At 36.5% G+C, this 24,487-nt stretch overlaps 3 protein-coding genes across 3 annotated transcripts; all 3 read left to right on the top strand.

Moving 5' to 3' along the window:
* The first annotated feature begins 266 nt into the window (after nt 1-266).
* Nucleotides 267-3,719, top strand: LOC142508824 (uncharacterized). The gene is made up of 2 exons (XM_075619544.1): nt 267-3,056; nt 3,142-3,719. The coding sequence occupies exons 1-2, from the start codon at nt 464-466 to the stop codon at nt 3,513-3,515; spliced, it is 2,967 nt and encodes a 988-aa protein (XP_075475659.1). The 5' UTR covers nt 267-463; the 3' UTR covers nt 3,516-3,719.
* Nucleotides 3,720-5,374: 1,655 nt separating this feature from the next.
* On the top strand, nt 5,375-8,139 carry LOC142515946 (cytochrome c oxidase subunit 6a, mitochondrial-like). Its single transcript, XM_075619826.1, has 4 exons — nt 5,375-5,561; nt 6,202-6,308; nt 6,469-6,511; nt 7,934-8,139. The coding sequence occupies exons 1-4, from the start codon at nt 5,441-5,443 to the stop codon at nt 7,966-7,968; spliced, it is 306 nt and encodes a 101-aa protein (XP_075475941.1). The 5' UTR covers nt 5,375-5,440; the 3' UTR covers nt 7,969-8,139.
* Nucleotides 8,140-10,473: 2,334 nt separating this feature from the next.
* Nucleotides 10,474-12,145, top strand: LOC142508100 (cysteine desulfurase, mitochondrial-like). The gene has a single exon (XM_075619524.1). It carries the CDS (start codon nt 10,549-10,551, stop codon nt 11,908-11,910), a length of 1,362 nt encoding a protein of 453 aa, XP_075475639.1. The 5' UTR covers nt 10,474-10,548; the 3' UTR covers nt 11,911-12,145.
* The last annotated feature ends 12,342 nt before the right edge of the window (nt 12,146-24,487 follow it).

Genomic DNA, 24,487 nt, shown 5'->3' with positions numbered 1-24,487 from the left:
TAAAACAGACAGAGTCCGAAGATGACGTGGAATATTCTTAATATAATAGATATTGGAATAATAAGATTGAGAACTTATTAGAACGAATGACAAATATAAAGAAATCGCAAATACTTTTCAGAAATAGGAAAAAAATTACTCCAACTGTTCAAACTATTGAATTCCTAAATTTTACTGTTTTACCACTTGTAGGAAATATTCACAGTATCGCATCATCTCCATTGACTTTTTTTCCAATTCGATAGATTTTGTTAATCCTGGGAACTCACAATCTCGTCAGATTTCACTGTATTATCACTCTCCATGCCCAAACAATATTTTCACCACTCTAATTTCTATCCATAAACAGCATTTTCACCGCTTTCAGTATTTTTTAGAACTTGACAGCAAATCACAGACCTTCGAATTCGTTGTGTATAAGTCATCTGTTGAACTAAGTTCATTTTGCTGTACCTGAAACAACATGAGTAGTCGTGGGGGAAATCAAATCCAGATTCTGTTTTTCATACTTGCCATTTTCTTGGTCAGTTTCATACACACTGCGGATTCATCCAACAGAGACGCAGAGATTCTTCTCCGCGTAAAGAACAGCCAACTCCACGACCCGTTGAGGAAGCTCGACGACTGGGTCGGGTCGGTCCGGAATGCGCCGTGCAGTTGGACGGGCATTTCTTGCGACCGGCAGAATATCAGCGTGGTTTCCATCGAGCTATCTGATATCAATGTTTCAGGGAATTTTCCGGCGGATTTTTGCCGGATTTCTACTCTCCGGAATATGGACGTGTCATCCAATAGCCTCGGCGGGAGCATTGATTCTGATTCCATTTCACTGTGTTCTCATCTTTTTTCTCTCAATCTGTCGTCGAATTATTTTGTCGGCGACTTACCGGAGTTCCCGGTGGAGTTCCTGAATCTGACGGTCTTGGATTTGTCCCTCAACAATTTTTCAGGTGAAATTCCCGCAAGTTTTGCCAATTTTCCAAGACTCAGTTTTTTGTCTCTGGGTTCAAATCTGTTGAACGGGTCGATCCCGGATTTCTTGTTCAATTTAACTGGATTAACTCAGTTAGTGTTGTCTGGAAATCCCTTTATCTCCAGCCCATTGCCGGAAATCATAGGAAGCCTCAGAAATCTTCAGATTCTGGTTCTCTCGTATTCTAATCTTGTCGGGAAAATCCCGGTCTCTATTGGAAATCTTGTTTCTCTCAAAACCTTGGATTTGTCAGCGAATAATCTTCAAGGAAACATACCAGAAAGTATTGCTGGAGTGAAAAGCGTCGAAGTGATTGAACTATTTGGTAATCAACTATCGGGGGAATTGCCAGACACGTTTTCCAATCTTACTTCGTTGCGGCAGTTTGACGCCTCGGGTAATAGTCTTACCGGAAAAATACCTGAAAGTCTGGCGGGTCTTCAGTTGGAATCTTTACAACTCAGCGACAATTTCTTGGAAGGTGAAATTCCAGAGGCTTTAGCTTTAAACCCAAATCTTGTCGATCTGAGGCTGTTTAATAACAACTTGTCAGGTTCTTTGCCCGAATTCATGGGTATGAACTCGGATTTGGAAGAAATTGACGTATCTGATAACAATTTGGATGGCCCGTTACCTCGGAATTTGTGTTATAAGAAGACGCTTAATCGTTTGATACTCTTTGGTAACAGAATTTCAGGCACAATCCCTGAATTATACGGCGAATGCAGTAGTTTAACGTATGTGAGAATTCAAGAAAATGAACTTTCAGGAGCGGTACCAGATGGATTCTGGGGTATTAGTGGGCTTGTGCTGGTTGAGCTGACAGATAACAAGTTACAAGGTTCTTTCCCTCCGTCGATTTCAAATGCCAAAGGGCTAGAACAATTGTTGATCTCAGGCAACAATTTTTCAGGCAAGTTTCCTGTCGAAATTTGCGGTTTGCAAGAGCTTAGGAAAATGGATTGCAGTAGGAACCAGTTTTTTGGTGATCTGCCCTCGTGTATGTATCAACTGACCAATTTACAGGAGTTTCACATTCAAAAAAATCAGTTCATTGGCGAAATTCCGAAAGGTGTTGGGGATTGGACAGAGTTAACACAGTTGGATTTATCGGACAATCATTTTTCAGGTAATATTCCGGCAGAAATAGGGAGTCTGCCAGTGCTAACACTCTTGGATCTTTCCCACAACTCATTCACTGGGGAGATTCCGGTATCGCTGACGAATCTGAAACTCAATGAGTTCAATGTGTCGTATAATAGGCTTCAAGGGAAAGTCCCACTTGGTTTCGATACCAAGTTTTTTCTCCCAAGTCTAATGGAGAACCCAGATTTGTGTAGTCCGGATCTTGGGCCGCTTCCTCCTTGCTCGAGATCCAAACACGTGAACTTTGTACTAGTGGGAATTCTCTCAATTCTTGCATTGATACTGGTGGTTTTACTTTGGCTCTTGATCAAGACCAAGAAGTTAATTACGTTTGGTAGAAGGAAGAAATCTTGGAAAATCACGTCGTTCCAACGGATTGGGTTCAATGAAGAGGACGTGTTCGCAGCCTTAAGAGATGAGAATCTTATTGGATCTGGTGGGTCAGGGCGTGTCTATCGGGTCAAGCTGAAAAGTGGGCAGACAGTTGCTGCCAAGAGGCTCTGGGGCATGCACCGTATAGCAGAATCGGAGGAAGTGTTCCGCTCGGAGGTGGAGACGTTGGGTAGAATACGACATGCGAACATTGTTAGACTGTTGTTTAGTTGCATGGGCGAGGATATTAAAGTGTTGGTGTATGATTATATGAAGAATGGGAGTTTAGGAGACATGTTGAATGACGAGAAGCATGGGAGGTATTTGGATTGGCCAAGGAGATTCGCAATTGCATCAGGAGCAGCTCAGGGGCTCGCTTATTTGCACCATGATTGTGTGCCATCGATTGTTCATAGAGATGTCAAACCGAATAACATTTTGATAGATGAAGAGTTTAAGCCTAAATTAGCTGATTTCGGGTTGGCCAAGATAGTGAAACAAGATGGACTACAGAGTGATCAAGTCATGTCTCGTGTTGCAGGTTCCTATGGATACATAGCGCCGGGTTAGCCATATTTTCAGTCAAACCAAAATTTCATACTTAAAATCATCTGGTACACATGCTTATATTTTATTCTAACTTTTTGCAGAATATGCCTACACGATGAAAGTTACAGAAAAGAGCGATGTCTACAGCTTTGGAGTCGTTTTATTAGAACTGATAACTGGAAAAAGGCCAAACGACGCTTCATTTGGCGAGAATAAGAACATTGTTAGGTGGGCAATGGAGATGGCTTTTGCATCTTCGGAACAAGGAAGTGAGAACGCTACTGGCACAATAGACAAAACTTGCTTCGATAAACTTTTAGACCATCGAATGGATTCGTCGACCATTGAATATGAAGAGGTGGAGAAGATCTTGAACGTGGCTTTGTCGTGCACGGCCGAGTTACCGGCCAGTAGACCTTCTATGAGGAGGGTTGTCGAATTGATCAAGGATCATTCGCCTACTAGTTCCAAGTGAGGAGCTCGTCCAAGTCTTAGGACAATGTAAAATAAAAGTGTGTGTGTGTTCATACCCGTGGGTTTTGGTTGGCTGAGGTGAACAGAGATCTTGGATTCTTGGCTGCTAAGATGTGAAGTTTTTGCTTTCGTAGATGTATGTAGACAGTCGGTTTTAGTGATGTATTCCATTAACCATGGTGGAGACACCTATGGATTTAAATAACTATATTACTATATTAGCCTCGCTCGGACATGTGAAAGTTGACATCTAGATTTTTGTATTTTTAAAAAAAATATTTGACAAAATATCAATTTTAGTCTTTATATATATTGGGGTGTGTTTTTTATTTAATTCATAACATGTGTATGTTACAAAAGATTTTTTTAACTACGTAATTATAAAAATTTAATATATCATTTATTTAATCACGAGATTGAGATGAAAATAACTAAAATTGATAACTGAACTAAAAATATATATTTAAAAAATTCACATTTTGCTTTTATATTTCGGTGCATAAACTTTCATAATTTATAGTCAAATAATATTTTGGAATTTATATTAAAATATTATAAAGTTATACCAAATTCGACATTTTTCATTAAAAGTGCAAGTTGAAGATCCAACCACACACCCGAGACTAAAATGCTTTTAATCGATTCATATTATCCAAAATCCTTTCATAATTGAAACAAATATTTTGAATAATCACATTAAACCAAACCCATCTTTGGACTTCGGATAACTGGGTTAAGATTACTCGGGCCAACCAACTGTAGTGGGCCATTGTATGGCGTTGAATTATGGACCAAGAATCGGCCCATTGTCACCAGCTGTAAGCCTGTAAATAATCGTTGTGTCGGGTCGGGGCTCACAAAATTTCAAATCATAATTGGAGAAAGATGTGCCTAAATATAATAAATTTAAGAGTAATCCCAAATATTCAAAATTTTAGATATATAAATCTCAAAATTGAAGGGAAGAGTTTTGACGGGGATAATAACCCATGATTTTTTTTTGTCTGGAGGAGAATAATATTTTAATAGAGTTTTTAATTAGTTGATGGAAATTGAAAATGTTGTATTTTTAAATAAGTTAATTTAAAGTTTGAAAAAAAATCATGTTTAATCACGATTAATAACATTTAATGCAGTCAACATATATTTAACTTTTTTCCCTCTGAATCGTAACATTTTCATCACATTTCGCTTTTAATCCACGTTTAATCATGTTTTTTAGAACATTGGTAAATACCCGTGATACAATGCCTAGAATATGAATGATACATTATAGTGGAATAAAGTACGAGTATAATCACTTTGGAATGAAATAAAAATATAAATGAAGTAGTAAATTTATTCCATTTCGATGATTGATATAAAAAAAATAACAAATTGAATGAAATTATATTTAATAATCAAATCATTTTAACTAAAAAATAAAAATAATAGCTGCTCAAAAAATATTATTATTATTGATGTTTATTAATTACTAATGAACTTATTGTTATTTAGTGTAATAAATCTAAACTTATATCTTATTTTATTTTATAATTATAAAATATTATTATTATAAAATAATAATTTACCTAATTATGAAGCTAAACTATTGGAATATCTTCTACCTGCAGATTATTCGCTTTAAAAATGAATTGGAACTTAATATTGCCATCAAGCTTTGGACATGTCAAGGCAAAAATACACTGTGTGTGAAATATATATATGTATGGCATATTATATTAACATTAAGAATGAAATAAACTCATATAAAATATGTTCTGATAATTTTATAATTTAAACAATGAATAATAAATGTTGAAATAAATAATATCTCATAACAAAAAAATTGACTAATTTATTCCAAAATTAGATAATCGTTCTGTTATGGGCTGACGAAATTTCAGAACAGCTAAATTCAGCCGAAAACCGCTAGTAGAAACAGAAATGGCGACCGCACTAGTGAGATCTGGTCTCCGCTCCGCCTTCCGCGGCGGCGCACGTGCCCCACGCGCCTCCCCCGTTCCAAAAAAGTCCTTTTCCTCGTCTGCACACCACGATGAAGCTGGTAATTTGAGAATTGCATGTGTATATATTAAAATTTGTATTACTGGTGTAAGTTGGATCACTTAGCCATGTTTCATAATTGAAAAAACGAGCACCATCGAAAAGTTTGTTTGTGCGACAAACAAATAAAATAAATAGTCTAACATCCTGGTTCGACAACTGTTTCATACAAAATTTGAGTTTTCCAACGTGTTTATGTCATATATCTTAAAAGATCTCTCAACACATAATTGCTCCAAATCAAAGAGTTTTAAATTTGGTGAGATCTCGTTGTATAAGAACTCTAAAGTTAAATATCTTTCATTCGATTCGGGATAATTCTGTGATTGGTGAGTCGATAAGGTATGCACGACATATGATATAATTACACTGAAAAGACTTGTTTAACGTTACAACTGGAATGAACAATTTTCGGAAAATTGTTGGGAGATCTAATAAAGGTTAATTTATCCATGCTTATTTGGCTTTTTCGTTCGCGTATGTATTAGGTTTCTCGATTACAATTTGTATCCGGTATTGCTTATATATGTTCAGATGTGGTGCTACTCGTGAAATTGATTTAAGTGCGAGGATACGATGGAAAATATCTGAGAAATTTTCTGTTTGCAATGATTTTATTTGATTATTTTGGAATTATACAGCTGAGGCTTCAAAGTGGGAGAAGATAACTTACGCAGGAATAGCAACATGCACCATTCTCGCCATCTATAACCTTTCCAAGGGTCATCATCACTTTGACGAGCCCCTTGTAAGCACTTTTTCCCTCGTTGAAAACGTAGAAATTTTTGTTTCATTGTATTGAAGATTGCATAGAATCGAGATTTTGATGATGAACTTACCGGCATTAAATTTTAATGCCACGGAACTTGTTTCAGTGTTTCTGATGTGATTTTAACTTTGTGGTGCAGTCATACCCATACTTGCACATTCGTAACAAGGAGTTTCCCTGGGGTCAGTTTCCTTCAATATTACTGTCTTTGCTCTTATTTTTATTGGTTTGGATGTTTCTAATTTTCTATGTTACTTTTTGGTGTTCCAACTAGCTGTATGTATTCCATCTATGAGCAAGTAATGTTATGAACATTACTGATGTGAAAAAACTCCAACCAAAGTTGCATTTTGTAGTGCTGCGCTGTAGTAATTATGATTTGGAAAAGAATGCCAGTTTTTCGTCAATGTTGTTGTTACAATTGTGTTTCAAGGAGCATCTCTTTCATGATCTAAAAATGTTAGTAGAATTAACTTTTTTTTTCCTATTTTTCTATCTCCCAGCAACTGGTCTATATGGCTTCTTAGTCTTCTGATCTATCACAATTTTTCGTTGAAATGGTATTTTGTGGAATAAGTTGTTTACTTCTTTCTGATGTTAACCTTTTGAATGTTTTAAGATAAACAATCTCGCTGCCGTTGTTACTACACTGGAAATTTCGGAAGTTACTGCACTCATTTTTTCTGTGATTTCACTGATTTTCCAACCACTCAAATTCTAAACAACAATAAGCAACTTCATCAAAATCTCTAGCTTAAGTATTCGTGTGATTGGTGCATGTCTCTTATGAGGATATTATCAATATTTTGCTACTTTTTTTTTGCTAAAGCATTTAAACATGAATTCAACTCCTTGCTTTTTTGTTCGCATACTTTATACCTTTCCTTGGTAGTCTTGTTTTTCTTCACTATCTATATAATTGTGTTGAGGGAGAGAAATAATGCTAACAACATAGCTGTGGAAAATAAAGTGGAAGTGAATTTGTGGAAAATACTACTCATACCTATTGGAAGAAGCAGAATACCTGTGGTATAGGATGATTGTTAACTCATTGAAGATTAATAATGTTACAAGTGTTATGAAACATGCATCTGCATTGCACTCTTTTGGACTAAGTTAGCATACTTCCCATCCAACAGGACCGATGCAATTCTGAGTTTTCTTTTTCCTTTTTCTTTTGCATGGTCCATATAAACTAGGTAGCCATATTATGGGATAATTGAGGTAGAATCTCGTAGTCTACTTATTGAAGCTAATCAATTACAAAGGATGCCTTTCCTAAGTACAGTCATCACTGACTGTATCAAGTTATCTTTAAATGATCCTATCACAATTATAGTATCAACGCAATCAGTCTGAAAAGCATGTCTAGTTTCGTGGATTCTTGAATCACGACTACAAATTTTCAATCAGTACTTATCACTATCCTTTCAACATAATAGAATTTCAGTACGTGGTTCGTGCTTACAATACTTGAATATGAGCATTAGATTAAATTTTAATGGGACATCTACGCTAAAAAATAAATTAGTCTTTTTTGACGCTGTACCTTGAAACTGCTGAACCGTTCACTTTTTTTTTTAACATACATTTTGTGAATGCAGGTCCAGATGGCCTTTTTGAGGTGAAGGAGCATTGATTGCTCTATGTCGATTGAACGCAAATTCGAGGAATAAAGAATGGTTTAGTGCATTTATATAATGTATTTAAATTTGTGATGTCCAAACGGAACTGGAATTTGAAAATTATGGCGAAGGTCTCTGATACTAAAAGTTCTACTCTTCTGGAATTCAGTGTAGATTGTTCTTTTTCTTGGTTTCTTTTGTACTACTTTTCCTTATTCAGGCAGCGAAATAAAATCCATTTCAACTTGCAACTTATTTTTCCTTGCTCCCAACCATTCAAACAAATAATAAGTCTTGAACACAAGATTGAGTAATGAGATGCTAATCACTTGATCAACAAAGTTTGATTGCTAATTTCCAAAAATTTGGGATGATTTATGACATAGTAATAATCTATACGAAATAATTAGATTATGATTACCAAATATGGTAAAGAAATGGTTAAAAAATTATGCATGTTTGGCATTCACAGAGGAGTTTGATCACATAATAATAACAAACGTGATCGTGGATCCTTGGCAATTGCTGAAGCTAAGAAAACAGAGAATTGAAAAAAAAAATCCCATTACAACTACCAAATAATCTACTTGGACTGTTAGCTTCAGTTCCTTCTTCAGGCAGTGCAGAAACAGATGAATCGACTTGATCATCTATAGCTGGTAACTCCTTGTTTTCCTAACTTAAACCAGATGTGTTGTTTTGGTTACCAATCAAAGCAATGGTCGAATTATTCGACTTCTCCTCTTCAATAAAATCAACCAAAGAACTTTCTCTGTCTGTTATATTGGGTGAATTCTGCGTTCTCTAGTTGCCTTATCTTCTTTTTCTACCTATTTAGATTTATCTGTTGTTCAATCGTATTCGACCTCGGATTTTTTGCTCCTCTCCTCAATCGACCTGCTTAAGCCTTCTTCCTCTTTGTCATCTTCTCTCCTTCCCCTACCTGCAGTTCTTCATTCTCTTCTGTCCCCTTCTCTTGCAGTTTTTGACTATTATTTTCATTGACATGCTTATCTTCAGTTGCTTCTTCGTTTCATTTTCTTCTGGAATTTCTTGATCTTTGTTCTCTTTGACATTCACTTCGTCACCCCCATTTTCTTTATCATTATTCTCCTTGTCGCCCTCCTCTTTTGCATTCTCTTCTCCAAGTCTATTTCTGTCATCGCTCTCCGTATCTCCAGCATCGCCCTTATGTTCTCCTTTCATTTCCTCCTGTTTTGTGCCCCCCCTCGTACCATCCCCAGATTTTGCTAGTTTCCTTGCCTGCAGTATCTTCAGTCGTATTAACATCATTATCAGACGCGGATCTGTATCTCCATTTGTCCTCGGACGAAGATTTTTCTTTCCCAAGTTCAAGATCTCATTCCCACCCTTTATCTTATCCGAAACTTTCGTGTTCTCACGATCAGACGCGTTCTTGCCACGGGAGTGGTGCACTGGGCAAAGCAACCAGATGCAGACTCCAATCAACAAACAAAGCAGCACAACATGCTTCACTTTAAACCCTTTAGTTCTTTGATTCTTATGAGCTGATTGCTGAAACATGATTAGTTGCCTTCATGGAAACGTTGGAAACAGATTGGAGTTCTGTTGCACTCCTAAAAGATCCCATTTCCTACTATTTTCTGTCGACCAAAGATGTTGAATTTTGCAAGAAAAGTTGGTAGGAAAAGGGCAAGATAAATCAACTAATGCCCATATACAGAAAAGATCCAAAGATGACGAGGAGATAGTAACTTTTCCCTTTTAAATTTTAAAAAATATCTCATATTCTGATAAATGTTATCAATTTAAATTTTTGAATAATAAAAAAAATAATTTTTTGCCATACTTATTTTAAATATTTTTATAACAGAAACTTAAAGTGTATCTGATCAATAAGTATAGAGTTATAAAGATGATGCTATAATTATAATATTTATTCCCCAATTCATTGACGATAGAAAGTAGATATTCTATTTTGAGACATGAAAGTGAATTTTACGATCATTTTGTACAGTCGAGGCTTGTGTATTAAATAATTTCTTTAAGAACCCATTTTCGATTAGACTTGAACAATAGTTGTCTAATTTCCCAATTTATCAAAACAACATTTTTAAATTTTAATTTTTTCATGAGTAAGTCTCTTGTGAGACGGTATCGCGAATCTTTACCTGTGACACGGGTCAACCTACCAATATTCACAATAAAAAGTAGTATTTTTAGCATAAAAATTAATATTTTTTTGTGGATGACCCAAATAAGATATCCGTATAAAAAAATACGACCCATGAAATCATTTCACACGTTTTTCACTTTTTTTTATATAAATTAGCACAGTCATAATTGATAAACTAGTAAAAGATCTGTCCAATTCTCTATAATATTATATAATGTAAGCACTAAATAACCTATTATCAGTTAGCTTGTATTTTTAAATATTTTCACTCTGATATCTAAACTTTAACTAAAACTCTTTTGCTTTTTTCAGATAAATCGAATAATTTTTCCCAAATAAATCTGAAGTACTGTATAACTATTTAAGTACAACCCTCAAAGCACTACTTTCAGAATTAGCTCGAACGAGAACCACAGAACCCGCCTTCATCACCGCCATGACATCGAAGCTTGTCGCCGCCGCCATCCGCCGCAGCATCCTTAATGGTACGCCCTTCATCCGCCTTAATTTTTCCACTGCAGCCGCAGCTTCCGTTGAGCCATTAGAGGAGGAGTCAAGCGGAATATCAATGAAAGGCGTAAAAATCTCCGGGAGACCTCTCTATCTAGATATGCAGGCAACGTCTCCTGTGGACCCTAGAGTTCTTGATGCTATGCTACCATATTATATTTCCCAATTCGGGAACCCTCACTCCCGCACCCACCTTTACGGGTGGGAATCGGAACGGGCTGTCGAGGCGGCCCGAGCCCAAGTTTCTGCCCTGATCAACTCCTCGCCAAAAGAAATAATCTTCACCTCCGGGGCCACCGAGTCTAACAATATCTCGATCAAGGGTGTTCTGCACTTTTACAAAGAGAAGAAGCGTCACGTTATCACGACCCAGACCGAACATAAATGTGTATTGGATTCCTGCCGTCATTTACAGCATGAGGGGTTTGAGGTTACTTATCTTCCAGTAAATTCCGACGGGCTTGTAGATTTGGAAAAGCTCCGGGATTCCATTCGGCCTGATACCGGCTTGGTTTCTGTAATGATGGTTAATAACGAGATTGGTGTTATTCAGCCGATGGTAGAAATTGGGAAAATGTGCAAGGAGTTTAATGTTCCTCTGCATACTGATGCTGCACAGGCATTGGGGAAGATTCCCATTGACGTGGACAGGATGAATATTAGTCTAATGTCTTTGAGTGGTCATAAGATTTACGGGCCTAAGGGCATTGGGGCATTGTACATGAGAAGAAGGCCGAGAATTAGAGTGGAACCACAAATGAATGGGGGTGGACAAGAGAGGGGGATAAGGAGTGGAACTGTCCCTACACCTTTGGTTGTTGGGTTTGGTGCTGCGTGTGAGTTAGCAATGAAGGAAATGGAATATGATGATAAAAGGATAAGGGCGTTGCAGGAACGGTTATTGAATGGTGTAAGGACGAAGTTAGAAGGGGTAGTTGTGAACGGAAGTGAGGAGAGCCGGTATGTGGGGAATTTGAACTTGTCCTTCGCTTTTGTGGAAGGTGAGAGCTTGTTGATGGGGCTGAAGGAGGTGGCTGTCTCGAGTGGCAGCGCTTGTACCAGTGCGAGTTTGGAACCGTCATATGTGTTGAGGGCATTGGGAGTTGATGAGGATATGGCTCATACCTCGATTAGATATGGAATCGGAAGGTTCACTACCGAGGCAGAAATTGATAGGGCGGTGGAGCTCACAGTAAATCAGGTGGAGAAGTTGAGGGAAATGAGCCCTCTTTATGAAATGTACAAGGATGGGATTGACATCAAGAGTATCCAATGGTCACAGCACTAGGTGATCTGAAGTATATGGGTATTTTGTAATAGTGACTATAATTTGAGAGAAGCCCCTGGAGTTTGGAGTTGCAGGCTAGGTCTTATCATATATTACTCTGCACAGGCTTCTAAGATCAATACATGGCTGTTACTGTGTTTGAATTTTGGTAGTTGATTGGTACTTATAAGTACTTTGTATTAGTGAGCGGGATATAAAATCTGTTTCTAATAAATGGTGCATATTTATTTTTTCATGACGAAAATGATTTCTTTGAGGTTCTTATTGTGAGACTTATTATGTTGTTTGTTGCTCGATCAACTAGTTTACCGCTTGTCCTATAGTTTTATTCGATTTATTTTGCTTTGTAACGACTGAAGATAGTCAGTGTCTCAATTTCAATCCTGTTATATTAGAATGCGTTATTTATCATGGTGAATACAAAGGTTTTCTCCATGGCTCCATCTACATGTTACATGATCATGCTTTCATTATAGAACATCACCGACGACACTTCGTTTATTAAAATTTTTTATTTAGGAAATTTCTTTATTTTTCTTTCGAGCTCTCTCCATGATTTGTGGCAAATTAACTCTCATCTTAACCCCCCTGATTTAGAACGAATAAAAAACTGTTCTAAGAATGCTTCACTGATGCATCGAAGCCAATGAAGTTCTTTGTGTTTACATATATTAGATGATGGATCCTGAAAGATGATTGGGCACATATTATTAGTTCCCTGCTCCTCTAGGAGTTATCAGTTGCGTTTGGTAGTTACTTTGGTTCTCAGATCTATACTAGATGATAGGGAATATGTTCCTGTTAAGGTTGTTGAAGGATAAAATCTATCTATTTCTTTAGTCCCGAGGCCAGAGCCAAAGACGTTTCTAGACTCTTGGTTTCTTTTCATTCAGTCATGCAAATAGTCTTTGAGAGTATGGTTATCTTGACCTGGTAGTCAAATCTATCATATATAGTTTTTAGAAACTGCTCTTCGTCCGTTTAAAATTGTAATATAAAGTTGAGATTTTCAAGTCAGGATTTCTGAACACAAATATCTCACTTTTTCTATCCATTTTCCAAGTTAAAGTCATTGTTCTCTATTGGGAGATTACTGGTTAGTGGGCATGCTTGTGCATTTCTATCTTGTTTATTTCTTTGACAAATACAAAGCTTCGGTAGTTTCAGCTTCCACGCATTATCTCAGTCTCTTCTTGAAGGTCTACTTGTTCGTATGTATGAACAGCAATTCGGGTAGTTTTGGATCTCCTTGGTTTTATTCAAACAAATCTTGATTTTGATACTGATATTTCCGCTCGGTGTCGACTATCCCTTTTCTCAACCAAAACGGGATGTCACAGGCTAACATGTTAGTATCATTTGTTTTTCTTGGATTAATGGATTAGTTAGAGCCTTGGAGGATCATGTAAGACCTTTGAGCTTGCCGAGTTTCCTTTTTCTCACCATATCTCTGTCTTGTGAACCTGCTATAAGAACGAATTTAGAAATGTCCCATGTATCCATGAAATGATGGTGGTGTAAACGAGTGACTACTCACTCGGACCAAGTATGAATAAAAAGAATGGTTCATGGGATTATACGTCGATCTGGATCCTGTCCAAACCTGCCACAACCGTTAGATTCATCCAAGTTAAAAAGGCTATTACACGATGTGTTAATCGTGAAAATGATTTCTTGGATTCGTGATTGTTTGATTCCGGGGAATGACTCTTTTGTCTTTTTTGAAACAGCCGATGGGCATCAAGAATCGTTGATCTTTTCTGCTAAACAAAAGAAATGGAGAAATTTGAAAAGGGTTCCACGAGAAAATAACACGGTTGATTCGATGCTATCTTTGGGGCATCGTCTTAAAGGTTAATCTAATGATACATGCATTTCACAACTTGAAAAGTCGGACGTGACTCGTTGAACAAATGAAATATCTCTGAAATTTTGTAACAACGATAAGGGCTTCGGGAATCAGAATACCTTTTTCGCCATGCTTATGTTGTAATAAAAGCTCTCTCTTTATTCTTGGGTCAATTTGGTAATGAGATGTTTTACTACAGTCATAGTTCGTTTGTGTATAGTTCGTTTGTATCAATCAATCCATCTTTGGTACAATACAATCGAAGAGGGGCCTAAGATAAGGTGATCCCTTTCCCCCTGTATGTTTGTTCTTTGTGCTCAAGGGTTCTCACATCTTTTAACAAAAACAGTGGAACAAAGGTTGTTCAAGGAAGTTAATGTTGGATTAAAGGTGGGCTTTCAGGCTTATGGACTTTTCATGTGAGTGAATGAAAATTTGGAAAGGTGGGTTTGTCCCACATTGAAAAAATGAAGTGGTATAGATAAGTTTATATTGTGTTACACTTTATGGAGGTGTAACAATGATTGGTCAAGAGGCTCTCTCTCGCACACACAGGCGCAGGGGGGTGCAAATCATGGGCCCGATTTGCAGTGGAAAAAAGGCTTGACTTGTGTGCAAGCGTACGAGCGCGACCTGGGTGCGTCGAATGTCGAACCGATTAAGGCAAAAATCGCCTAGCAGTCTATGCCATTTTTTGAGACCTTTCACATGCCCTCACATGGCATGACTGTTGGTGCTTCATCTACCATCTTAAAGGAATCTTTATGACAACCTTTGGCCTTTCGTATGGCTTGTATAGGTATATATAAATAGGAGATGTGCCAAGGCCAGAAAGAGAGACCGGAAAATCCACTTTCTCCTACTGATGTTCTGCTCCTGCTCCGTTTACTGATAAAGTTCAGGTGCTGTTTTTGGTCGCTAGCATAGTGCTTTGTGCTGCAACTCTGCTGGTTTGCCCGTTGTATCCTGGGAAACAGACGTCCGCAGAATCCTCGGAGCACATACCGGAGGGACGAATCTGTTTTAAGGAAACTGTACAAGCTACAGGCCTCGGTTTGATTTAATTAAGCATTATACTACTGTTTTGATTCACTATACTGATTTGCTGGTTTTACACATAGCTATCTGTCCTGTTTTTCCATATATTTTTGTCAACAAACTTAAAACAGATTCTACTCATTACGTGGTTTAAAGTTCAGATATTGCTACTGAATCCAGCGTGCGAAGGGAAACTGGTCATGTTGTCCCTACTGTGCCTGCTCAAGTTGTCCCACGTGCTGCTGCGGTTACTGTCCCTGCCAGCTACGGTAAAAAGCCTGAGAAGTTCACTGGTCTGGATTTCAAGAGGTGGCAGCAGAAAATGTTGTTTTATTTGACAACACTGAACCTGGCTAGATTCCTATTTGAGGATGATCCTAACCTGAAAGAGGGCGAGGGAGATGTTGAATCTGTCAGTGCACTGAAGGCTTGGAATCATTCTGATTTCCTATGCCGAAATTATGTGCTGAATGAATTGGGAGACTCGCTGTACAATGTGTACTGCGAAAAGAAGACAGCCAAAGAGCTATGGGAATCCCTTGACAGAAAGTACAAAACCGAGGATGCTGGGGCCAAGAAATTTCTTGTAGGCCGCTTTCTGGATTTTAAAATGATGGATTCTAAGCCGGTTATCAGTCAAGTTCAAGAAATCCAAGTGATTCTTCACGAGATTCACGCCGAGGGGATGACGTCGAGCGAATCTTTCCAAGTGGCTGCTATAGTTGAGAAGCTACCACCAACTTGGAAGAATTTCAAAAACTACTTAAAACACAAGCGAAAAGAGATGAACGTTAAAGAGCTCATTGTTAGACTTCGCATCGAGGAAGACAACAAGAGTACGGAAAGACGATTGTTTTCTCCTGTTGCCACTAAGGCAAATGTTGTCGAGCATGGCCAAAGCTCGAAAAAGAGAAACTTCTCTCCCTCCAACAGGAAGTTGAACCTCAGACCCAAAGGAGGTGTTTCAAAGAAGAAGTTCTCTGGAAAATGCTATAACTGTGATAGCATGGGTCACAAGGCATCTGAATGTAAGAAGCCAAAGAGAAACCGAGAGGTGAATATGGTGGAGAACATATCTCAAGAGGTTTCGAACATGAATCTATGTGCTGTAATATCAGAAGTTAATCTGGTGTGTTATAACCCAAGGGAGTGGTGGATCGACACGGGTGCCACTCGCCATGTTTGCTCTGACAAGGAGATGTTTGCTACTCTTGAGGAATCTATGAATTGTGAAAAGCTATTCATGGGAAATTCCGCCACTTCCGAGATCAAGAGTCAAGGGAAAGTTGTCCTAAAGATGACATCTGGAAAAGAACTGACTTTGAACAATGTACTGTATGTGCCTGACATCCGCAAGAACTTGGTGTCAGGGTCGCTTCTTAACAAGCATGATTTCCGCATTGTATTCGAGTCAGATAAGGTGGTTTTGTCGAAAAGTGGAATGTTTGTTGGCAAATGTAATGTTTGTAATGGGTTATTCAAACTCAATGTTATGGCCGTTAAGCCTGTGATGTATAAAGTTAATATTTTTGCTTACTTGTTTGAGTCTTCTTGTTTATGGCATGGTAGACTTGGACACGTTAATTACGATACAATTCGTAGACTAATTTACATGAAAAGCATTCCTGCATTCCAAATTGATAAACAACACAAATGTGAAACTTGTGCCGAGGCAAAACTAACAAGATCATCTTTTCGAACTATTGAAAGAAATAGTGAATCACTTGATCTAATTCACAGTGATATATGTGATCTAAAAAGTGTGCAAACTCGTGGTGGAAATAAATACTTCATCACTTTTGTTGACGATAGCACAAAATTTTGTTATGTGTATCTCATCAAAAGTAAGGATGAAGCTATTGACAAATTTGTCCAATATAAGAGTGAAGTTGAAAACAAACTTAGCAAGAAAATTAAGGTGCTAAGAAGTGATCATGAAGGTGAATATGAATCATCCATTTGCTGAGTTTTGTGCTCAACACGGTATCAAACACGAAAGAACTGCACCTTATTCTCCTCAGCAAAATGGCATTGCAGAGAGAAAGAATCGCACATTGAAAGATATAATGAATGCGTTGTTATTAAGTTCTGATTTACCACAGAACATGTGGGGGGAAGCTGTTCTAACAGCAAATTACCTTTTAAATAAGGTGCCCTGAAAGAAGCAAGATAAAAGTCCATATGAGTTATGGAAAGTTAGAAGTCCTTTCTACCAATATCTGCGAGTGTGGGGGTGTCTTGCCAAAGTAGCAGTACTCACTCCAAAGAAAGTAAAGATAGGACCAAAAACTGTTGATTGCATTTTCATTGGATATGCTCAAAATAGTAGCGCTTATCGTTTTCTTGTACACGAATCTCAAATACCTGATATTCACAAGAATACGATAATGGAATCAAGAAATGCTTCGTTCTTTGAACACATGTTTCCAGGAAAATCTAAGGAAGAACCAAAAGATTATATGAAACAATTGATGAAGAACAAGAGCTTGATCAAGACATTGAACCTAGACGTAGCAAGAGAGCTAGGGCTGAGAAATCCTTTGGTCCGGATTTCATCATTTTCATGATGGAAAGTGAACCTCAAAGCTTCAAGGAAGCAATGAGTTCATCTGAGGGACCTCTATGGAAAGATGCTATAAATTCCGAAATGTAATCCATTTTATAAAACCATACGTGGGAATTAGTAAATCTTCCTCCGGGAAGCAAACCACTAGGCTGTAAATGGATTTTCAAAAGGAAAATGAAATCAGATAGAACCATATATAAGTATAAAGCCAGATTGGTAATTAAAGGTTACCATCAACGAGAAGGGCTTGATTACTTTGACACATATTCTCCTGTATCGAGAATAACTTCTATTCATGTGATACTTGCGATTGCCGCCTTGCGGAATCTTGAAGTACACCAAATGGATGTAAAGACAGCTTTTCTAAATGGAGATTTAGAAGAAGAAATTTACATGGAACAACCTGAGAGATTTTCTGCGACTGGGCAAGAAAATAAGGTTTGTAAACTGGTGAAGTCTCTATATGGCTTAAAACAAGCACCAAAACAATGGCACGAAAAATTTGATAAAGCCATGATGGAAAGTGGATTTAAATTCAGTGAATGTGACAAATGTGTATACATAAAAAACACTGTAAATGGAAATGTCATTTTATGTCTTTACGTAGATGACATACTTATCATTGGTAGTAATGATAAGATGATCAAATCCACCAAGAAGTTATTGAACTCAAGATTTGACATGAAAGATTTGGGCTTAGCCGATGTAATCCTTGGAATTAAAATCCATAGAACATTAGAAGGGCTAGTCCTAAGTCAGTCACATTATGTAGACAAAATACTTGAGAAATTCAATAATGATGACTCTGCATTGGCTAAAACTCTGATAGATACCAGTCAGCATCTATCAAAGAATCGAGGTGAAAGTATGTCTCAATTAAAGTACTATCGAGTCATTGGAAGTCTGATGTACTTAATGAGTTGTACAAGACCAGACATAGCTTATGCAGTGAGCACATTGAGTAGATTTACGAGTAATCCAGGAGTTGAACACTGGAAAGCAATTATTAGATTGCTAAGATACTTAAGGTACACTCGTGATCATGGGCTGCACTATAGCAGATATCCTGCTGTTATTGAGGGATACAGTGATGCAAATTGGATATCTGATATGAAAGACTCAAAATATACAAGTGGATTTGTATTCACTTTAGGAGGTGCAGCAATTGCGTGGAAATCTTCTAAACAAACTGTAATAGCCAAATCCACAATGGAATCTGAGTTTATAGCTCTTGACAAGTGTGCTGAAGAGGCTGAATGGCTGCGTCACTTCTTAGAAGATGTTCCAGGATGGGAAAAACCAGTGCAGGCTATATGCATACATTGTGATAGCCAATCTACGATTGTAAGGGCACAAAATAAAATGTATAATGGTAAGTCTAGGCATATACATCGTAGACATAATACCATTAGACAACTACTCTCAACTGGAGTTATCTCTGTTGACTATGTAAAGTCAAAGGATAATATAGTGGATCCGCTGATCGAAGGGTTAAACAGAGAGTTAATTGCGAAATTGTCAAGGAGAATGAGGCTCAAGCCTATATAATAAATTGGTGCGAAGGAAAACCCAACCTACGCTGACTGGAGATCCCAAGAACTAGGTTCAATGGGACAACCTAATCGCGCTAATTTGGAGAATCACTGTGGGGGGTTATCCCTAGCCAATTCCTATTATGAAACAATAAATGTTGAGGATAAGCTTACGGCTTTTAATGATTCTGATAAGAAGCAATATAGAATCACCTATGTGAGAGAGAAGTGGGGCCGCTTCTAAGGAATTGCTAGGCTCAATTCTAGACCATCTCGCAGAACCAGCCGTGTGTTCATGGCCAAAAAGAACACAATCATGAGAAATTAATAGTATCAGGGAGAGTCTTGTGTGAAGTATATCACAATTCACACAAACGGATGTACAGTTCAAAGACATCACGTCTACTGTCAACCAGTGAATTAATATGCTTTCACAAAGGAAGGTTCAAGGGGTAACACCTACCTATCCTATGCAAGACTCAAATATTGAACTTTATCAGTGGAATCCTTTCGTATAACTTTAAATTCTCATTCATGTGGGGGATTGTTGGATTAAAGGTGGGCTTTTAGGCTTATGGGCTTTCCATGTGAGTGAATGGAAATTTGAAAAGGTGGGTTTGTCCCACATTGAAAAAATGAAGTGGTATAGATAAGTTTATATTGTGATACACTTTATGGAGGTGTAAAAATGATTGGTCAAGAGGCTCTCTCTCGCGCACACAGGCGCAGGGGGGTGCAAATCATGGGCCCGATTTGCAGTGGAAAAAAGGTTTGACTTATGTGAGCGCGACCTGGGTGCGTCGAATGTCGAACCGATCAAGTCAAAAATCGCCTAGCAGTCTATGCCATCTTTTGTTACTTTTTTTAGACCTTTCACATGCCCTTGAGACCTTTCACATGACATGATTGTTGGTGCTTCATCTCCCCAACTGTTGGTGCTTCATCTACCATCTTAAATGCATCTTTATGACAACCTTTGGCCTTTCGTATGGCTTGTATAGGTATGTATAAATAGGAGATGTGCCAAGGCCAGAAAGAGAGACCGAAAAATCCACTTTCTCCTACTGCTACAGTAGTACTTATGCTACAGTACTGCTATTCGTTCTGCTACAGTACTGCTGTTCTGCTGCTACAGAACTGCTTCTGCTTGTTCTGCTTATGCTCCGTTTACTGATAAAGTTCAGGTACTGTTTTTGTTCGCTAGCATAGTGCTTTGTGCTGCAGCTCTGCTGGTTTGCCCGTTGTATCCTGGGAAACAGACGTCCGCTGAATCCTCGGAGCACATACCGAAGGGGGCGAATCTGTTTTAAGGAAACTGTACAAGCTACAGGCCTCGGTTTGATTTAATTAAGCATTATACTACTGTTTTGATTCACTATACTGATTTGCTGGTTTTACACATAGCTATCTGTCCTGTTTTTCTATATATTTTGGTCAACAGTTAAAATGACGAATTCTTGTCCTGTTATTTTTATAGTTCTTTGTGGATGATAGCTTAATTTTTTTTGTGCGACTAGAGAAAGACATTTTAATTGACCGTCGCTCCATTCAGAAATATAAGAAAACGTCAGGACAGGTGATTAATTTTGACCATTAGTCCTAGGAGCTTCATTCAAACTAATGAAGATATTGCGGGGTATATTCTCTGTCTTGGTGATCAGGAGTCATGATATTTACCTTGGCTTGCCTATATTATCTTTGCGTAATAAAATATTACAATTTGAGTATTTACGAGAGAGGATGAAACAACAAATCAAGGGTTGGTCCTCAAAATTCTTCTCTTTGGGCGGACGGGAGGTGCTTCTAAAATCATTTTTACTGGCGATCCCTTCGCATAGAATCTATGTAGATTGTGCTTATATGTTGTTAGAAAATGTCCGAAAATATAGATTGGTGTGTACTCCTCTTGGTACTGATGTGGAACAAATATCTCTTGGTACTGATGTGCAACAAATATCGGATCGTTCGTGGATATCTCCGTTACCACATCAGTTCAGACTTGATGTTGATGTAGATTTTGATATTAAACGGGGCATTGGGGTAATGGTGAGAGATGCTCAGGTCGGTCCGTGGTGCGCAAGCTTGTTCTATTAAGCATCTGGGTTCCATTTCAGGTGCGGGGCTGGTTCAAATCCACCGTGGGTTGGACTTTTGTATGCGTCTTGGTCTATCGATCAATGTGTTCATTTTTTCGGATTCCATTGACGTTGTTCGGGCGGTGCTTAATCCAGATGTCGAGCTTGGTCCAATTGGAGTTTTGGCTTTGGGAATTCGGTATATGCTCGAGTGTACTAATTTTACCTTAATCAATCCCATGCGAAGGAGCAGCAACAATGTTAAGTCGAGACAAGGAAAAATCTTTTTCGCAAGACGAAATTACCCGTATATAGTGCTATACGTTGTAGGCAATCGTCCCCAAGATACAACGACTTCACGTCGAGAGTTTGCAGCACTTCAAATCTCGAAATCAGCGAACAAAACTATGCAAGAACTTTCAAGTGTTGAAGAGGATAAAATGCAACTAGATGGCATGAAATTTTTCCAACCTTTTGAATGATGGATGGGGTGATTATTTATAAGTGATCATTGGATATGTAGAAGAGACATGTCTTTCCAGATCGAATGCATTGAAGAGCCACAATTCTAGTCAAAAGACACATTGTTTGGTGCAAAAGAAGTCAAGGTACGCACATGTTTTTCTGAAACAGCGCATTGCAGATTTCTAGAAAGGGTCGCGCATATGCGCGCCTTGTTCTACAAGGCTCGCGCATATCCTATCGTGGCTCATCAATAATGTTACTTGGGAATTACAGAATTAATTCTATGCTAGTTTTTTTTTTTTTTTAAAAAAAGCTTCGTTTCTATTATATATATATATATATATATTTGTAGCCATTACTTTTGCCTGTCTTGATAAAGCCTTTATTTAAGAGATTCTCTTTACTTTGGAATTTAGGATAATGGTAAGATCGAATTATTTTAGGACACTTTTTAAAAGAGTTGGCATGATTCCACACGTGACTGTGGCTTTTCCAACCCCCATTTGTGCCCGTATGTTTCAATTATTTAATTAAATAAAACATAGCTCGTGGACATAACATTTGGAACATGTAGAAGGATTTTTGTTTGTTTTCTCCAAATTATTGTGGTTTAATTTGATTGAGTTTTAATATAAAAAAATGTCATCTCTTCCTTCCTACACAAAATTTTAGATGAAATAGAAAAGTAATATATCTCATTAAAATTGATCAATTATTACATTATTTTATATAAATAAAAAGCAAGAAACTCGATATAAGAAGAGCAGGACTGCTTTTTAGAAATAAATAATAATTTACCATTCCAACTTCAAAGAATATAACTAATAGGAGAAAAAAAATCAATATGTATATCCAATATCTGTTAGCTTCACCAGCATTTGGCTCGCATTTGTATATATGAAGCAAAATACCTTTATTTTGTTTTTATAAATACTTGAAAAATTGATATTTCTAAAGAAATATTTAATATTCACCTCATTCTTTCTTCTCTACTAATCGTTAGAGCATACTACATGAGCACAAACCTGTTAAACACAATTACACATTTAATAGTTATAAATTATAAAATAGTCGAATTTGTATCCTTATTATCAATTATGATTAAATTATTATATTTTTTTAATAAATAAGTAAATGTAGGATTTTATCACTTGTTCGAAAGTTAAAATTTAGCACATATATATTAGTGTTGTGCTGCACCGCAAACTTGCTCAATCGGTCATTCCCAGATGTATCGTTGTTATTATTATTATTATTATTATTATTATTATATCGCATGTAATTGTTTATGATGAAATAAAATTTTCGAATATTAGTTCTGTAGAAAAGCCTGGAGAGGGAAATGGTCTATGAAATGTCCCATCACCTGATATATCACTCTCGGCAACAACAGATCCAACAAGCTATCTCTTGTCAAAATATTTTTACCTGTTTTGACAGAAAGGATGATCTATCTTTCCTATTTACTCTTCAATCGATCTCAACGAAATAAATTTTATTCTCGTAATTTCATGTCATATTTAATGCAGATTATCATATTTAAGCGTGATAGTTGTTAATTAATTAATTTACCTGTATCTGAAAGATTTAATGATTATCTAGTAAATGTTTAGTTTTTTTTTTGGGGGGAGAGAATTATGAATCTGAAAGTTAGCACAAAATAGTTGGTGAGATAGTCAGTGCAGCATTTAAATGCAATTCACTTTTATGTTTCTATCGACGATACATTTAGTATTTGTTTTTTAAAATAAAAAGCTTTATGTATTGTTTAATGCATGATTTACGAACTGACTACTTCTGCTATCAATTTATCTGATTTTTTCAATAAACAAATACTTATATCATACAATTGAGATATACATGTTTACACTTTAATTTGCAAATGTTTTCTAACTTTCCAAGTCGTATAATTTATAGTTATAATATAAAATTGTAATTATTTTTTGTTAAGATAATCAGTATGATGTAAAAAATTTGTCTATGTATAAAAAATAGAAATAAAAAAATAAGCATTAAATCAAAGTTATGCTGAAGATATTGAAAAAACTAAATATTAATTGGAATAATAAAACAACGAGAAAAATACAATTAGTATTACGGATACGGAATAAGGAGATAACAATAATCTTAAATAACTTGATTCATTTGTGGATGATAATAGTAGTAAAAAATGGTTATTCGAGTTTTTATTATTAACAAATTGAATGGAAAATATAGTATTAATATTATTGATGATGACTAAAATGTAATATGGGTTAAAAAAAAATTTGTTTCTCTTGATTATTGATGATCCAGATAATTGAAATTATTAAAAAAGATAAAAAAAATATTAAAACTTATTAGTAGAAAATCAAACAAAAAAATTATGTTGTGCAAACAGTGAGTGACCTATCTTTCGAGAGGCTCAAGTTTTTAAGTTCGACTCAGGTCTCCAAAAATTCAAATACGACATTGTTCATCCTCATCCGGTGTTCATCTTTATCTCCATCTTCATACTTGTCGGATGATCGTATATCTATATCATACCCACATATCATTTTACCACCTACAATTTTATTTTTTCATCTTTGAATTCTTTCGATGAAGCTATGCACATTTATCCAATTCTCAATAGAACAATAAAAATATTAAATATTAAAATTTACAAGCTAAACATCATAGAATAAATAACAAAATATAAAATACAGTTTACTCTTACATCATTATCTCACGAAAATAACATCAACTTTACACTAATCTTTTTATTCATTTAATAAAATTAATATCATTCAACAAAAATATATTAGAATTAAATGCTCACGACCAACTAAATACATTAAAACTCTATAATCCAAAACATTAGTTGATCATTTTATTTTGACCAACAATCCATACCATAATATATAATTATTCACATATAAATTTATATAAATAAAATTAATCCAATTTTTCTCGAGTTACAACTGCCACATTTTGTAAATCCTCTGCTGTAATTTTAACTAGTATTTAACATGTGCGATGCACGAGATAATATTATTAAAAATTAGTGAAAATAAATAAATATTTAAATTGA

This window comes from Primulina tabacum, chromosome 1 (genome assembly GCF_025594145.1).
Source record: "Primulina tabacum isolate GXHZ01 chromosome 1, ASM2559414v2, whole genome shotgun sequence".
NCBI classification, from domain to species: domain Eukaryota; kingdom Viridiplantae; phylum Streptophyta; class Magnoliopsida; order Lamiales; family Gesneriaceae; genus Primulina; species Primulina tabacum.
This window is presented reverse-complemented; position numbering and strand designations above follow the sequence as displayed.

What these genes read in the sequence shown, in the direction of transcription:
- LOC142508100 (XM_075619524.1), top strand. Translation starts at nt 10,549, where the DNA reads ATGACATCGAAGCTTGTCGCCGCCGCCATCCGCCGCAGCATCCTTAAT.
- LOC142508824 (XM_075619544.1), top strand. Translation starts at nt 464, where the DNA reads ATGAGTAGTCGTGGGGGAAATCAAATCCAGATTCTGTTTTTCATACTT. An exon ending in CTATGGATACATAGCGCCGG is followed by an intron (nt 3,057 to 3,141) that starts GTTAGCCATATT and finishes AACTTTTTGCAG; the next exon opens with AATATGCCTACACGATGAAA.
- LOC142515946 (XM_075619826.1), top strand. Translation starts at nt 5,441, where the DNA reads ATGGCGACCGCACTAGTGAGATCTGGTCTCCGCTCCGCCTTCCGCGGC. An exon ending in TGCACACCACGATGAAGCTG is followed by an intron (nt 5,562 to 6,201) that starts GTAATTTGAGAA and finishes GGAATTATACAG; the next exon opens with CTGAGGCTTCAAAGTGGGAG. An exon ending in ATCACTTTGACGAGCCCCTT is followed by an intron (nt 6,309 to 6,468) that starts GTAAGCACTTTT and finishes TTTGTGGTGCAG; the next exon opens with TCATACCCATACTTGCACAT.